This window comes from Leptinotarsa decemlineata, unplaced genomic scaffold (assembly GCF_025532065.1).
Source record: "Leptinotarsa decemlineata unplaced genomic scaffold, Ldec_3_MD MMD2_tig00000251_RagTag_RagTag, whole genome shotgun sequence".
Lineage (NCBI taxonomy): Eukaryota > Metazoa > Arthropoda > Insecta > Coleoptera > Chrysomelidae > Leptinotarsa > Leptinotarsa decemlineata.
In genome coordinates, this window is record NW_027412547.1 from 5,149,988 (window position 1) to 5,167,919 (window position 17,932).

Sequence of the window (17,932 nt, forward strand, 5' to 3'; positions counted from 1 at the left end):
AATTAATTATTGGAAAAAACCATTGATGGTGCTTCACTTGTTTATAATCATATTGAGGCTCACAATTGTGAACAATTAAAAAGGTGGTTAAAACGTCATAAAAAGGAAAAAAAGTGAGCTAATTGAGAGGTTAGGTTTCAGCATTTGTTTACTATCTGAAAACATAAAAAAGTATTCACAGTTTCATTCTTATTGATAATGTCAATTTATTTGATGTAATTGGAAATATATTTCAGTTGATAAGAGTATTACTTATGAAACTAATGAATAAATCAAGCCATTAATATTTTGGGGCTGTACATATGACATTATTAATTAGACAAATATGTAAATACTGACTTGAATATGTTTAGTAATTTTTATTAGAGGGAAATATTCACTACAACATAATATATATGAAATTTATGAAATTTACAGTCAAAAATGCAATAAGGAATAATGTACGTATGTTGAAATTCCTGATAGCTTGAAGGATCAGGGTTTTGTTCAGTTGGACCACTTTCTCCAATGAAATGTAGTGAGCAAATATTATCCTTGGTAACATCATCAATATATTTAAAGCCTCGGTCACTCCTGCCACATTTTTTCACCCATAATTCACATTTCGCACATTTTGCACATGCTTTAATATGTAATTTGCTTGATAATTTGATAATTTTTTTTGCGATATTCAAGACAAGGCTTTGGAAAATTTATAAAATAGTATGTGTTGGTTTTGAATGATTTGTATCCTGTATCACTTTTACATACTCCATAACAACACCGTTTTGTTGTTTCTTTTCATACAGATAACATAATTATAATGGAGTATAAAAAATTTTTTCTGATTATTTTGACTTACTACTATTTTTTTTATACTTTTTCTTACGATTGATAAACTTCAATTCATATTTCAATTTTTAAAACATGAGTTGCGGGCTCTTCAACATGGTTGTTTTACACAAAACAGTACCAAAAAGATGACTGATACTGACGCATGCGCACAAAAAAACATGTGATGAAAAGGTATATTGTCACAGAGCTCATTATCACTCAATCAATTTTTTTCTTTACAATATTTGCTCCACAGATTCATAGTTATTTTCTATATTTTAAAAATTAAAATTTAAAGTTTAAAATTCGTCAAGTGTGTAGCAATTTTTTTCAATAAGTGCCTTTTTCAGTCTTGATTTGAAAATGTTAAGATTTGGTGATATTTTAATTGATTCTTCTAATTTATTAAACATTTTTGGTCCAAGATAAAGAAAACTTTTCTGATAAAGAGTTGTTCTATGAATATTGGGCATCAGTTTGCCTCTAGAACGAGTTGGATAATTATGTTGCTGGAAAGGTGTATTATGCTTGTTTCTATAAACGTATATACACAATTCATAAATATAGAGACCAGCAACAGTTAGTATCTTGAAATTTTTAAAAGCATTTCTACATGATTCTCTCCAACCAATACCGGCAATGATTCTTACTGCATATTTTTGCAAAATAAATATTCTTTCAGCAGCAGATCCGGTACCCCAATTCAAAATTCCATACCTCAAGTGGCAGTTTATGGTCGCATAGTATAAGCTCAGTAAAATCTCTTTACTACAAAAATTAGCCATGAATCTCAGAGCATAGCAGTTTTTTCTCAATTTAATACAGAGGGTCTCAATATGAGGAGTCCATGTGAGTTTGTAGTCCAAGGTGACGCCTAACATTTTTGTAGAAGTACAAGATTCAATTGGCAGATCCCCATTTTCATGGATAACAAAATGTTCGGGCCACTTACTAATTGTGAACTTCATCATCACAGTTTTAGATGTATTGAGTGTAAGTGATTTTTTTCTGCCCATATGTTTACTTGTTTATGTACATCCTGGGTTCTTTCCTGTAGGGTCGTTACATCAATTTCCTTCACTATGAAATTTGTGTCATCTGCATACGCTACTGTGTGAATAGTTGACAATCCTTGAAAATATTTCATCAGGTCATTTGCATATATCAAAAATAGTATAGGTCCAAGGATTGATCCCTGTAGGACACCCTCCCTAATGGTTGCCAACTGACTGAGAGTGTTTCCAACACTGACACGTTGCCCTCTATTTTCCAGGTAGGATTTCATTGAATCTAGGGCAACTCCTCTTCAACCATATCTTTCCAATTTCCCTAATAGCAGGTCATGATTAACGCAATCGAAAGCTCTGGAGAAGTCTATGAACAATCCGCAAATATGGAATTTACCATCAAGTGCATTAACCACATGTTCATTGAACTCATAAAATGCTGTTTCTGTACTTTTGTTCTTTGTGAAACCGTGTTGGTTTTCTGAAAAAAGGTTATTTGTTGTGAAGAAAGACATTATACGGCTAATTGATCCCAAAGTTTAGATAAAATAAATATAGTTTAAAAAGACTAAAAAACACGCTTTTATAGCATACGAAACTAAAAAATGATGAATGAATATAGTTTTCCAAACTAAAAAACACGCTTTCAAAGAACATCGAACTAAAAAGTTGAAAATAAGTTTTTTAAATAAGCTTAAAACAATAACGATCGAAAAATACTAGTATTATTGTGAAAAAAGCGTGGGCGCTTTGTGCCATATTTTTTGTATATTAAGCGTCTGTCGCTTTTTTCACAATAATAATAGTATTTTTCGTTCTTTATTGCTTTGAGCTTATTCAAAAAAAAATTCTTTAAATTTCATCAAATTTCTTAACATACAAGATGTAGTTATGCAAATGTATGGATAACAGTATTTACTGTGCCTGTGGAAAAAGGAGTTTTTCAAAGCCAAACCTGATAAAAACCTGCCTACGATCGACAATATCTCATACTTGTTTGACAAACTTAGCAACCTTTCAATCAAAAATGGAATTGCTGAAAGCATCGACTTTGATTAGGGTAGGGGTGGGCATAGTGGCCACCCTAAGGAACATCTATTTTTTTTCACTAGTTCGGACTTCCATTGTCTACTATATAAAATGATTTGAAATCCCTGAAACAAGTGAAAAAGAATAATTAAAAAAGAATAGTTGAAAATAACAATTATATTAAGCAACAATAAACCTGAAATGAAATGATAGTGAAATAACCTACAAGTAAAAATATAATAATTGAATAAATAAAAATTAAAGGAATGAAAAAAGGAGAAAATAATAAAAAATAAAAAGTGTAGAGATTCCAAGTCACGTTAGTTCACGACGTTTCGATTGTTTGGTATCTACAATCGTCTTCGGGTGATGACTGGACTGATTCCTCCGAGAGATGACTATTTTATAGGTCGTTGAAATACTTTCACTTTCTCTACTTTCCATTTTCCGCTTCACTGATTCCGTGAGAGATGACCGTTTTGGCGGGAGTTGGTCATTTTGCGTTTGATGATGGGTTTCCATATGTTTCGTATATCTACGCTGGCCTGGCTGAATACGTTGTTGGACAACATGTATGCGGCTTCCTTAAATTTTCTCCTGAACCGATGTTCCTCTCTGTGCAAGATCTCAGCTTGGGACCACTCGATGTTGTGTTGATGGGTCCAAACATGGTCTGCTATTCCTGATTTGCTGGTTTCTCCTCGCTGTGTGTGCTTCTTGTGCTCGGCAATGCGAACATTCAATGGCCTCTTAGTTTCACCAATATAGGATTTTCCGCACTCACAGGGTATCCGGTAAATGCAATTCTTGGAATCGCAGTCCGCGTTTGGGGGCCTGGTTTTTGTGAGGCTGCTACGGATAGTGTTACCGGATCTGAAACAGGTTCTAATGTTGAACTTGGAACCAATTCTTCTTATCCTCTCCGATAATCCTCTGACGTAGGGAAGTGCAAGCACTGGTTGTGACGGCTTCTCTTCCTTGCGAGGCTCCTGCTGTCTTCTAGCCAAAGTTTTTTCTACTATCGCTTTGGAGTAGCCATTCCGTTGAAGTTCATGTTTGATGATGTCTAGTTCCTTCTCGAGACCTTCCTTCGTATTACAGAGCCCAAAAGCACGGTCTAATAGAGTCTTGATGATTCCTCTTTTAGTCGATTGATGGTGGTTAAATTCGTGGTTCACATACTTTCCCGTATGAGTGGGTTTTCGGTATAAAGATGTTTCCCACTTAGTGTCGGTCCTCTTCACCAAAACGTCTAAGAATGGCAATTCGTTGTGGATTTCCTTCTCCATTGTGAAATTGATGGAAGGTCTCACGCTGTTGATGTGTTTCAGGAAGGCATCTAGTTCAGTATTCCCATGGTTCCATATTATGAAGGTGTCGTCAACATATCTCAACCAGACTCGAGGTTTCTTGTGGGCTTCTTCAATGGCCAGAGTTTCAAACCACTCCATATATATGTTGGCTATGACTGGTGAAAGTGGCGATCCCATTGGCAGTCCCTCCAACTGAAGGACGAATTCTTTACACAAGATGAGGGACTGCCAATGGGATCGCCACTTTCACCAGTCATAGCCAACATATATATGGAGTGGTTTGAAACTCTGGCCATTGGAGAAGCCCACAAGAAACCTCGAGTCTGGTTGAGATATGTTGACGACACCTTCATAATATGGAACCATGGGAATACTGAACTAGACGCCTTTCTTAAACACATCAACAGCGTGAGACCTTCCATCACTTTCACAATGGAGAAGGAAATCAAAAATGAATTGCCATTCTTAGACGTTTTGGTGAAGAGGACCGACACTAAGTGGGAAACATCTGTATACCGAAAACCCACTCATACGGGACAGTATCTGAACCACGAATCCAACCACCATCAATCGACAAAAAGAGGAATCATCAAGACTCTATTAGATCGTGCTTTTGGGCTCTGTAATACGAAGGAAGGTCTCGAGAAGGAACTGGACATCATCAAAAATGATCTTCAGCGGAATGGATACTCCAAAGCGATGGTAGAAAAGACTTTGGCTAAAAGACAGCAGGAGCCTCGCAAGGAAGAGAAGCCGTCACAACCAGTGCTTGCACTTCCCTACGTCAGAGGATTATCGGAGAGGATAAGAAGAATTGGTTCCAAGTACAACATTAGAACCTGTTTCAGATCCGGTAACACTATCCGTAGCAGCCTCACAAAAACCAGGCCCCCAAACGCGGACTGCGATTCCAAGAATTGCATTTACCGGATACCCTGTGAGTGCGGAAAATCCTATATTGGTGAAACTAAGAGGCCATTGAATGTTCGCATTGCCGAGCACAAGAAGCACACACAGCGAGGAGAAACCAGCAAATCAGGAATAGCAGACCATGTTTGGACCCATCAACACAACATCGAGTGGTCCCAAGCTGAGATCTTGCACAGAGAGGAACATTGGTTCAGGAGAAAATTTAAGGAAGCCGCATACATGTTGTCCAACAACGTATTCAGCCAGGCCAGCGTAGATATACGAAACATATGGAAACCCATCATCAAACGCAAAATGACCAACTCCCGCCAAAACGGTCATCTCTCACGGAATCAGTGAAGCGGAAAATGGAAAGTAGAGAAAGTGAAAGTATTTCAACGACCTATAAAATAGTCATCTCTCGGAGGAATCAGTCCAGTCATCACCCGAAGACGATTGTAGATACCAAACAATCGAAACGTCGTGAACTAACGTGACTTGGAATCTCTACACTTTTTATTTTTTATTATTTTCTCCTTTTTTCATTCCTTTAATTTTTATTTATTCAATTATTATATTTTTACTTGTAGGTTATTTCACTATCATTTCATTTCAGGTTTATTGTTGCTTAATATAATTGTTATTTTCAACTATTCTTTTTTAATTATTCTTTTTCACTTGTTTCAGGGATTTCAAATCATTTTATATAGTAGACAATGGAAGTCCGAACTAGTGAAATTCATCACGAAACATTGTCAATCACCTTCAAACAATCTATTTTTTTCTACCCTTAAACTTTTTTGAAACATTTTATAAATCCCTTCAACATTCAGTATGGTTACTCAGGCCTGATCCAAAAATAAAAACCAATTGATTTTTAAACTTATTTGAACAAAATTTTGACTTTACCAAAAGTTGTCAAAGTGGCCACTTTAGGCCACTAGGTAGGGCAAAGTGGCCACTGCCTGAATGGATTCAGGTAGTATGGAAAAAATAAAACGCATTTAGTTTCAGAACTCAAAATGATTGTATTAGGGTTTTGAACAAAAATAGGCATTACTGAAAGTATGTGAAACTATGAAATCACTGGTATCTACATAAATCACAAATAAACTAATCGTCCTTCTCTTCGGCTCCTGTGCAGGCTTCGTGAGCCCATTTGAGGCACCCAGAACATCTAATCCAGCCTTCGTTGTCCTTGGATTTCGAGTAACAATCAACACAGAATAAACAATCGACGTCGCTGACGTTGCCTTCATCATCATCATTATAGAGATCGTCATTCTTTTTCATAAACAATGCGCGTTTTCCTTTATTTTCAATTTTAGCCACCCTTTTCTTAGGAGCCTGCTGTTTCTTTTCGATTTCCCTTTGTCTTTTTGTTTCTAGTCTACGTTATTTCGCATTCTCTTTATCTTCTTTTTCTTCCCTAATTGCCATGAGAGTGGCCTTATATGGACTGGATGTTAAAACTGTTGCTGTTCCTTTCTTCCACTTAGTTTCTCATTTGATAACCTTATGGACCTTGGTTACAGGAACAATTTCACGTGGACTTACAGCAAATGAAGTGGACTTCTTGTTTGGTGAACTGTTCAAATTTGAAGTTGTTTCTAGGAAACCAGCTGATGAAGTACTGGGAATAGACGGATCAAATGTGGCAGAAGAAAGGCCACTGCTAGAGCTGATTGGATGACCAACAGAAGGTAGGGATACCATTATGAAGGCGGTATTAGGGTTTTCAGAACCACCAATGAGTTCTGTTGAGCTACTTTTGTTGACAGTCTGAGATGAAGATGTACAAACTTGTATGATGGTGTTCTCTTCTCCTGGTGCAGGATCTTCTTGTAGAGTTATTTCTGTTGTTTCAGCAGCTGCATAATCCAGTTCTGTAAACGCATTTCTGTCGATTGGGACGATTCCACATTTTCTAAAGCCTTTTATGGCGATAACTGGTGTAGCTGCCTTCAATAACGCTTCACCAAGTAGCCGGGAAACCTAGAATTGGGTCACTGTTCGTTCTGGATTATTCCTTAAGAACTTTTCAATGCTTTGTACAAAATACGTATTGAAAGGTGCCATAAACGCAACGTCAAGTGGCTGCATTTTATGACTGCAGTAGAGGGGAATGTACAAAACAGTGACATTGATTGTCTCGGCTGTCTTTGTTGTTTGGGGTCAAACCATGAGGTGAATATTTCCATTTGCATCCAACCAGTAGGATGACATGCAAAAGCTGATCCAGGAGGTGCACCATCTTGCAGTTCAACTTTCATTCTACGCCTTGGTAAAATCACAAAGGGTGGTATAAATGTCCCTCCAGCTGAAACACAGACTACAAAAGTTGAAAGAACGCCTAGTTCAGCAGATGTTAAAGAGCCGACTTGTCGCCGACCTTTCAGAGCAAAGACCTTGGACGACTTGGACTGGACTGTTAAGAGTCCAGTCTCATCAACATTGTACACCCTATGAGGTGGGAATACGTGATCTTTCTGAATGCCTTCCAAAATGTCAAAAAACTTTGATACATTAGTTTTGTTAAACGCTTGAGCGTTTGAAGTCGCCTCAGGCTTCCGTAATGCAATCATAGGGTGGCGTTTTCTAAATCCCTGTACCCAATCTTTCCCAGCAGCTTTTTTTTCCATGACTAAAGTTATAAGGTATGCAATTTTTAACAGCGAGTTTGTAGGCAAGAGCCTGTAGATCAGCGACTGTTACACCGAAAAAACGGACTTCCATGTCCAAGAGATGGTAAACTATTTCTTTTTCCTGCTCCTCAGTAAATATGGGCCGAAAGTGACCAAGAACCTTTTTTGTGTTTACTGCTTGAACATTTTTGTCTAGTGCACGCCGTTTTAAAGTATTTCCAGATACCTGGAACCTTTTAGCTGCGGTTTGCCAAGGCAACCCGTCTTTCTTCACTGTATCAATGGTCTTTTGCATAGCTTGAAAGTTCCAGGACTGCTGAGCTGTTTTCCTCTCATACTTGGACACCATACTGTTCTTCTTCTGTAAAAAAACACTGAATTAGAATAACTGAAGTTTACCGTAATCTTGCTCTTGATATAAGCCTACTTAGTTTTATTTGTGATGAATGCAGTTTCAAAAATCAAGTTTTATGCAACATACATTGCGGGCAAAGTGGACACATTCGCGGGCAAAGTGGCTACGGCTGTGGCCACTTTGCCCTCTATCATTTTCTGAATACAATATTTCACGTACAACCCGTTGTAGTATCTACTGTTGAGACATATGAATTCAAAGCTAGAAACATGTTGTTTTGCACGATTGATGTACAATTTACTTCACCTAGGCCTACAATAAAATAAAGCGAAACATGTAAGCACTTACCTTTCATCATAGGGTCGAAAAAGTGGAAAATTTGCGATATCTCGGTGAGCTTGCGTCTGAGCGGCACCAAACTACAACACAATAACAACGGCTGCCGGGCGAGTAGTTGTGACCATTGCCGCGAGGCTGCAGCACTATACAGTGAAGAAAACTTCAAGTGGCAACTTTGCCCGCAGTTGCCACTATGCCCACCCTTCCCCTACTCAATAAAAAAATTATTCGAAATTATTCGATGACAAAAAAAGTTAAATTTCTTAGTTTTTTGTTGTTATGTATATCCTTTGTTTTTTTTCCCGTATAGGTTCGACTTGCTGTTAGGGGGCGCCGTACAAATCTCACCCAGGGCGCCGGAACTGCTAAAACCGGCACTGAGAATAAAAGTACCGAATTCGTTGACTTTTTGATATGTCAATGGCTTTTTCAATCTTTGAGTTTCAGGCAAATATCGTAATGATCCTTACGCAAATGTACAGACATGCGTATTACTAGATATAAAAATTGAATGAAAAAACTCCTACTTACTCTGTCTGCTATATGAAAGTTCTCTAACAGTATGTCATACATTGTTTCCCTGACAGGCTCCTGAATACCTTCTACTTTAGATTCCTGTAGAGCAGTTTTCCGCTTCGGATAGTTTACTTTAACATTTTTAAACATTTCTTCACAAATATTTATAATCAATTTTATTTTCGTTGAACTCGATTACTTTCATGCAAGCATATGAACACTGTCATGACGACGTTTGATCGATTAAGTGATCTTGATGGGTAGAAAATATCGTAATACTGCCAACTTGAAAAACTGACACACCTTCGTCTTGTGGCGAAGTATCCGTTGCCCCAAGAGCTTTTGGATTACTGTTAAGGAAAAGACATAATATCATGGGAAAGAAAGTTTATGGCTTTCTACCTCCAGCTTGATACAAAAAATGTGGGAATCTTCCGAAGGAAGGAAGGAAGCACTCAATTTTAAAGGTAGTAGGTACTCAAAAAAATATTACCAAGTCATTTGAAAAACCAGGTCTGTGGCCTTTAAACCGATTAGCCTTTCGAGATGATGAGTTTCTTCCAAGTTATGCGAATTACATTGAAGAAGACGATCCTGTTCCCCAGCATCGGATAGACGACACACCAGCAGACAAACAGCCTGAACCAGAATCAGGAAATTCACAACCGCAATGTAAGTCATCTTTTAAAGTGACGCATGCTAATTATTCTATCTTAAAAATCCATGCAGGTAATCTACCAATATCCAGCATAACCGTGCCTAAAAAACAGGTCCTTCAAGTTCTTTTACTTCACCGCCATCTACACCTATAAAGATTGTTTTATCAAGCTGCAAGAACAAAGAAGGTGCTTACATAAAGAAGGTAATCGATTATTACACACAAAATTAATATTTATATTTTTTTAGACGAACCTTCAGTCTCTAGCAACGTTATTACTCCAGAAATTGTTAGGCCCTTTCCCCGAGCTACTGTAAAGAAGACAAAGAAAACGAAGAGTAGAAAAGGAAAGTCTAGAATTTTCACCACTACGCCAGAAAAAAATCGTCTGGAAGGAATTGAGAAGGAAAGAGAAAGGCGAAAACAAATTCAGTGTGAACGAAACCAAAAACGGCTGCTGAAGCAAGTGTTTCCAGAAAATAAAAAGGCAAAGATTGCAACAAAACTCAGCAGGAAAATGAGCACAAGTAGTTCAGATTCTGACGAATCCATTGTTCTAGAATCGGAGGAAATTTCTGATGATTTTAGTGATGAAGAAAATGTGCATCTCATAACAGATGATGATGATATTAATAAAAACGACTTTGTTTTGGTGAAGTTTCCTCTAAAAATGACTGTATCTTATTACGTAGGAAAAGTCATAGAAAGTTTAAACCTCAGTGAATTTCAAATTAAATATTTACGTCGAAAGGTACCAGATTACAAATTTTATTACCCTCAAGTTGATGACATATTTACAGTTGACCGCCGTGATCTTGTTTTAAAGTTACCGAAACCCAATTCAGCTGAAACTGCAAGAACCTCTTCTTTACTGACTTTCAATATCAACTTATCCTCTTATAATGTGAAGTAAATGGCGTTATTTATTATGTCTTTGTCTTGTGGTCTCCATGCGAGCCTAAGAATGTATTTTAAGTTGACAAATAGAGTTATTATGCATAAATATATGAGTTATCATTTTACTGACGTCTTGGTTTAAACTGCCCCTGACAGTGGTTGAATGTACCTCACCGGAAAGCACTATCAACCATTTGCAGACATTTCTTAAATTGCAAATTTTCATAGTAAATAATAGATTTAGAAACATACTATTCTTAGCAATGGCAACCAAATGGTCAATACTTCATTAGACTAGGACAACAAAGACAACATACAAGTACTTACTTTACTAAATGTCAATTTTTAAAAACTGGTTGAATGTGCCCCCCTTTTCCCTAATTATATATACAAGGTGTAACATAAGTACGTATTCCTGAGACAATTTTAAGAAAAAATGTCTATATGAACTTGTGTCCGAAAATGCTTCTTTTCGGAGATACGGGGTGTTGAAATTGAAATTTTTGGTTCGCTTTTTGAAAATACCTCTTGCAAAAAATAAGTTATTTACACGAAATCCGGTACCCGGGGTATTTTTGATGTGGGAAATCATAATTTCGTATTAATTTTCATGTAACATCTAGAAGGCGCTGCGTACGCTGTCATTATTTAATTCAAATTGCCCTTACTTTTTTGACAGTAAACCTTTGGCACTTTTCATGGAAAAACCTAATTCCCACACCTTTTCCAAGTAGAAAAAGTACACCTCCTCAACAACGCTGGAGGTAATCGTACAATTTTCTATATCGATTCGTTGTAGCCAGTTGATCTTATCTTCCGATGAATTTATTGATTCATTTTGCAAGATTTTATGTTCTTGAAGCTCCGATATAATGATATCTATGCTTTTATTACTTTATGAAAGTAAATATGAGAATTTGCCTTGTCCAATCCTATATTTGCGGAATTTTCAATCGTGAAATCACTTGTTTGTGTTTATTCAACCTCCTTTTGAGTAGGTACACGAACATTGTACTATTCCTTTGCTTTCATTCAAGCCAGTAATTCTAATTGAACAGGAATTATGAGACCAAAATTTACAAGTATTACATTTTAAACCAGTATTATCGTTCGTTTGCAAATCTTCAAAACGAATAAACAACTGCTAATTACTTATGAATGACTAATTCGCTTTTCAAAGATAGAAAAGTGTTGGATAGAGAACTGGAATGCCTTTAAAATGGGGAATAAGACGACCACTTTCAACCCTCTAGTAGTGAAAGACTCCTCAAGTAATGAACTTGTGGGTGAGAGGGTGCAACGTTTATTCCTCTCAGTTGGAAATAAAGTGCAGCTCCGGCAGCTGTTCGTCTTGGTGAGCAAGAATTAAGGTCGAAGGCATTAGAGTGTACATCTGACTGAGAACAGTACAAAATTATGTAATGGGCGCCACCTGGCTAAATGCAATAATCAGAGTTCAAAGTTCGCCCTGCCAGGGTGACGAACTACATTATGAATTGAAAAAAATATTGCATTCACTTGAGCAACCTGAAAATATAAAACAGAGCAAACAATTAATCGGCTACAATTAAAGTTCTTGTTTAGAAATACAGATACCAGTAATATTTTATCCTAAGGGATCAGTACCATTTTAATTTTTGCACAGATCTTCACCTTGCGATCACCCACTACTGTGTGTTAGCTCACAAATCATATAATTTGATAATTTCTTGAATTTGAGGTAAATGATAAAATTAAGAAAATTGGATTTATTTTAAAATAATATATTTGGCCTGTTACTCCTGGACAAGCGACTCTGATGAACATAAAATCTGGGTTGGGTTTAATTTCCGCTTTCCTTATGAACAACAACAGCTCAGGAACAAATTGCAAATGACTGAGTATCAATATTTCCAATCCACGGAGATCCTGTACTAGTGTTGTACCGTCCCTACAATCTACGGGGAATGATTAATAGGAAAAAACAAAATCCTTGCTACTTGCCCCACTGGAGGAGGTTTAAAACTTAAAAAAAATTAACGAGAGACCTTTTATTCCTTACAATTCGGAAGTAGAGATTCCACAACTTCAACTTCACTCATGAAATCTTAAAATAAGAGAGAAAGGAAATAAGTATTTACAATAGAAAACTGGCAAGTGAAATACTTACAAAAAAAGGGAGCAGGTAGTACACAAAAAACTACCAAGAGGCGTTTAAATCATCCTATATGATTCAACTTCAAGAGGAATATCTTATGGAGGAGTGTTCAAATCGACAAATGGAACTTATCGGTTCAGAACCCCATTTTTTGAAGGCTCGTGATTTTTCCAAAATACATTCGCATCCACTCTTCATGAACTCGCCTTAAACTCTGACCTAGTGGTCATCTACGTACTATTCGCATTTGCGCAGATAGCGGCGGGACGAATTTCAGGGTGCCACCTCTGGGAGATAGAGTTGGCATATGGAATTTTGAAATTTGAATATGAAAAGATCCGACTCGAAAAAGAATATGATCAGAGGCGTATTAACAGCTGATTTTGTTCAACTAATTCGATTTCTGTCAATAACTGATTGACACCATCATCTTTGAATTGTTATCATAAATAAAAAACAAAATTCTGACTGTATTTATAACTGGAATATTTTTCGTGAATAAAAATTAAACCAATGATTTTGATTCATTATTTATAAAAGAAAGATTTATTGGAAATCACGCTCAATAGGCAATCAACATTGCATTCAAAAATTTTATCGTTACTCTGGACTGTGTTTGAACATTTCTGAGCGCTATCCATTCTTAAAAAGTTGAACATTAATTTCGCTTTCCATACCTTTTCGGCTTCATAGAGATACCTATAACTTTTCTCATGAAATTTTTTGTTGAACCTCAATCAATCTTTAAAATGTCAAAATAGTAGCATTTTCGAATGCTACAACTCTTTCGTGAGAAAAAGAAGAAGATGTTGTGAAAAGTCCAGTTTTTTGCGACAACTTTCCCGTTTTTGGAATATTTGAGGAATTCATGAACTACAAGCCTGAATAACTGGGTTACGGCCTGATGACTTCGACAATTGCGGGTCTAGTCAAACGTCACACTCATGCTCAATCTCTAAAGAGATGGGATGAAATCATAGGATGTAATCTTGCCAGGATCACCCTTGCCGACCCTGGGAAGCTGGCGCCGAAGAAATATCTGGCGATGACCAAAAAAAATCTACGCCTAACAGTAGGATTTCTGACTGGTCACTGTCAACTGAGAAAACATTTCCATGATATGGAAACATTCTCAAATTGAACATTGAAAATGATCTAGGAAATCTGATGATACACTACAAAAACACACTTTTGTCAAAATACAAGATAAAAAAATATAACCTTAAAATCTTACACATCTAATATATAAAAATGGATGTTTGTTGGTTGGTTGGTTGGTTGGTTGGTAAGTGATCGTGATGAAACTTGACATGTATGAGTTACTTTTCATAGATAAGGTTTTTAGGCTACCAATTTTTCTGTAACTCGCCACTAGATGGCGCTGTAGAACAATTTTTGAAAGCACTGTTCTATAACGCTGCGCACGCCTAAGTTCTTGGATTCTGATTCTGTCAAAACATTGGAGCAGCAAATAACCCTTGACTACCTCACATAATTCAATAATACCTAGTTCTGAACTGAAGAGATAATGAATTATTTGAGAAACATCTACTCTGATTCAAAAATCTCGAAATTTGAAAGTATGTTGACATATTATCAATTTTTCGGTGCACAAGTAACTTTTCAAATGACAAAATAATTTTCGCAATACACGTTCCTATTGTCGGAAACGAAGTTCTTACATTTCTCCACCTTTATCCTATCATCCAAAATCACAGTATTTTTATCCCAAAATACCCATATTTGGCACGAGCAAACCACAATATCCAGTTCGAAGATAGTTCATGCCCAGTACTAGAGAAAACGTATTATTGTCCAGAAGATTACTTTTCTGAAAACCAATGCACATCGCAGCTAATCGAAGGCAAAGTCGCCGATAATTGTCAGCCTCTTCCAATCAATGTGGTAGAGTCGATTATCGAACAAATCACTCAAGAAGAAATCCTGGTAATTCCGATACAGAGCGAAACAATATTTTCCAAATGCAAAACCGATTGACATTTGGAAATAAAAGCGCCCACCCTAGTCAAGATCCCGAAAAATTGCCAAATTGAAGTGAGAAACAAGAATTTCACCAACAACGTAAAAAATAGGAACAGGCAAGCCACTGATCTTACCAAAAATTGAAATGAAAAATATCGAGAAGTCAACAATATATGAAACACAAAATTTCTTGAAACTAAATTTTGAAGAACTCTTCGAAATCAACAATATAGTGGACCGATTGAAACCAATCCTCAAATTCAACAACTCCAAAAATAACACTACCATTTTTGTCGTTTTCGCAGGAGTTGCAATCACATTAATTGTTCCCGATACAGCAACATAGTACTAGTATGTGATAAAGGGAAGAAAATGAATTTGTTAGAAGCCATGGAAATTAACAAATCAATCAAAAACCATAAATATATACCCCTAAACCAGCAACTCGATTTATGTAGGTCTCCTATCTTGAATTTATAAGTTTAACAACCCCTAGAATTTTCAGTGGTGAATTTTAAAGTTGGCATCCCGCCCAACTAGCTATCTATCAAATACCTCTCCTTACTTTTAGTTTTATACTTGATATTGGGGTCAAACCCGAAACCGGCCATATAAATAAAATCAACTAGTGATAATTAGACAAAAATGTTATAGACTTATTGTATGATTACCAAATAGACAAGTACTCTCAATAATATTTGTACGCCAGATCTGTAAACTGACTTACAGATGATTATTCTCAAAAATTGACCATATACAGTGTCACCATTGAAGTGCTCACCATATAGGAAACTTTTTTTTCGAAAAGTTTCAATGAAGTTTAACTTCGGCACTTGTTTGTGCTTCAAATTTAAGCTGGGAAATAATGAGATCAAACGATTTATTATTAACTGATGAAAAAAGTTCCTTCTGTGGTAATCAACATACAGTGTCACCATTAAAGTGCGCACCATATGGGAAACTTTTTTTTCGAAAAGTTTCAATGAAGTTTAACTTCGGCTTTAAATTGCTTTAAATTCAACTTGAAATGATGTGGCCAACTGCGACCCACTGACGTTCAGTGTTTGTCAAATTCAACTTAAAAAAAATAAAATTGAAAAAGTGCATTTCTAGATCGAATTTAACAAAAAATTACTTAAAAAAGTTGTGTCTACAGCAATTTTATATCCATATGCCAAATTTTATGCAACTAGGATAAAGTTAACGTTTTGCTTATTTTTGACAGATATCCCCTTTATTTTAAAAAACAAGTTCAGTTAATTGTCATCAGTTCATGTATACATAACAAACTCATCATGGAGTTTAACTTTTCTGATACATTTTTACTCATACGGACATTTTTAGAGAGAAATTGAAAATGTGCTATAAAAATTTTAACATGACTGGTGCAAAGTTTCAATCACTTGGCTATTTTCTTAAACAAACGTCAGTAAATTCAATTTTGAAAATGCAGACACAACCCAAAAACTCCAATAAGTATTAATAACATCACTAGAGTTGAAATTACATTAAAATTTCAATATTCAGTATCAACAGATTATTTCTAAACACTAACTAGGGCGGTAAGGATGCTTAATCACGTTGAATAAAATTTTTAAGTAGGTCTTGACAAACAAAATGCATGGTATGGTAGTGTCAAGTTGTTGATTTACTTGTCAAATTTTCAACAGTTATTGTCGCAATAATGTTGTCTCTTCAGGAAAGAATAGAAATAGTTTTAACATGTGGTGAGAATACACCATACCGGCAAGTAGCTAACATTTTTAATGAACGGCATCCAGGAAAAAATGTTCAACATACTACTGTGTCAAGGATAATGTCGAAATTCAGAGAAATAGGATCCGTAGCAAATCAATTTAAGAAAAAGCACACTCCAAGTAAATATGATGAGGAGGCCCAACTTAACATTTGTTTAAAAGTTATTGAACACGGGCAAACGAGCATAACCTATATTATTAAAAATACCGATTACAAGAGAGGAAGTATTAGAAACATTTTATTAAAGAATAAATTTTGGCCTTACAAGCCAAAATTTATCAACACATTAAAAGAACGAGATTTTGATGTCCGTTTATGGTTTTCATTCTGGTTTCAAGGAGAGAGACAAGAAAATGTAAAGTTTCCATATAAAATGTTATGGACAGAAATCCCAATTTCACACTTGAATGTGGTGATCAGTATTCCTTTAAAACTAATGTATGGTGTGGGATACTTAACGACCAAATAAATGGGCCATTTTTCTTTACGGAAAATTTATCATCCGTCGGTTATCTCAACCTTTTAAATAATTTTAGATAATATGCCTTTAAATATTAAATACGACCTATGGTATCAGCTTGATAGCGCACCAATACATCACACGGTTGCTGTAAAATAGTCCCTTCAACAAATGTTCGGAGGCAAAGTTATTGGACGTAACTGGGAACATTATTGGCCACCTAGATCACCCGACTTGACGCCTTTAGACTCTTTCTTGTGGGGTTACCTGTAACAAAAAGTGTACCGAAGTAGACCATTTACTAACATAGAACATCTGGAAAATATCATTCGCGAGTGCTGTGTAAATATAAATCCCCGATTTATTAAAAATGCAGTTATAGATGTCAGTAGAAGGACCATAATTTGTATTGAATGTGGAGGACGACATACTGAAATGTAGACTATAAGTGTTTGACAACCTCATTCAGATCAATAAGTAATTTTTTGTACCCATTTGTAGTTTCTATAATATTATTGTTGTTTAAAATTTATAAAAATAATAATAGATCTATCGAAATTATTTTCATCTTTTTTTAGTTGCCTCTGCTTTTTTGAAATCAAAGGTTTGTTTAAGAAAATAGCCAAGTGATTGAAACTTTGCACCAGTCATGTTGAAATTTTTATAGCACATTTTTAATTTCTCTTTGAAAATGTCCGTATAAGTAAAAATGTATCAGAAAAGTTAAACTCCATGATGAGTTTGTTATGTATACATGAATTGATGACAATTAACTGAACTTGTTTTTTAAAATAAAGGGAATATCTGTCAAAAATAAGCAAAACGTTAACTTTATCCTAGTTGCATAAAATTTGGCATATGGATATAAAATTGCCGTAGACACAACTTTTTCAAGTAACTTTTTGTTGGAATCCGATCTAGAAAAGCACTTTTTCAATTCGTTTCAAAAAAAAGTTGAATTTGACAAACACTGAACGTCAGTGGTTCGCAGTTGGCCGCATCATTTTAAGTTAAATTTAATGCACAAACAAATGCCGAAGTTAAACTTCATCGAAACTTTTCGATAGAAAAGTTTCCCAAATGGTGCGCACTTTAATGGTGACACCGTAGAAC

General features: G+C 35.8%; 1 protein-coding gene and 1 long non-coding RNA gene across 3 annotated transcripts in view; one reads left to right on the forward strand and one right to left on the reverse strand.

The window, feature by feature from the left end:
- Positions 1 to 9,178, reverse strand: part of LOC111512517 (uncharacterized) — a 31,898-nt gene extending 22,720 nt beyond the window's left edge. For both annotated transcript variants that reach the window (XM_074173556.1, XM_074173555.1), the window contains exon 1: positions 8,942 to 9,178. In XM_074173556.1, the coding sequence (XP_074029657.1) occupies positions 8,942 to 9,076 (135 nt within the window). In that variant the 5' untranslated portion in view covers positions 9,077 to 9,178. The remainder of the gene's footprint in view (positions 1 to 8,941) is intronic.
- A 132-nt stretch (positions 9,179 to 9,310) lies between these two features.
- LOC111503331 (uncharacterized) lies at positions 9,311 to 10,846 on the forward strand. Its single transcript, XR_012465082.1, has 3 exons — positions 9,311 to 9,598; positions 9,656 to 9,771; positions 9,833 to 10,846. It is a non-coding gene; the product is annotated as an uncharacterized lncRNA (long non-coding RNA).
- Positions 10,847 to 17,932: the final 7,086 nt, after the last annotated feature.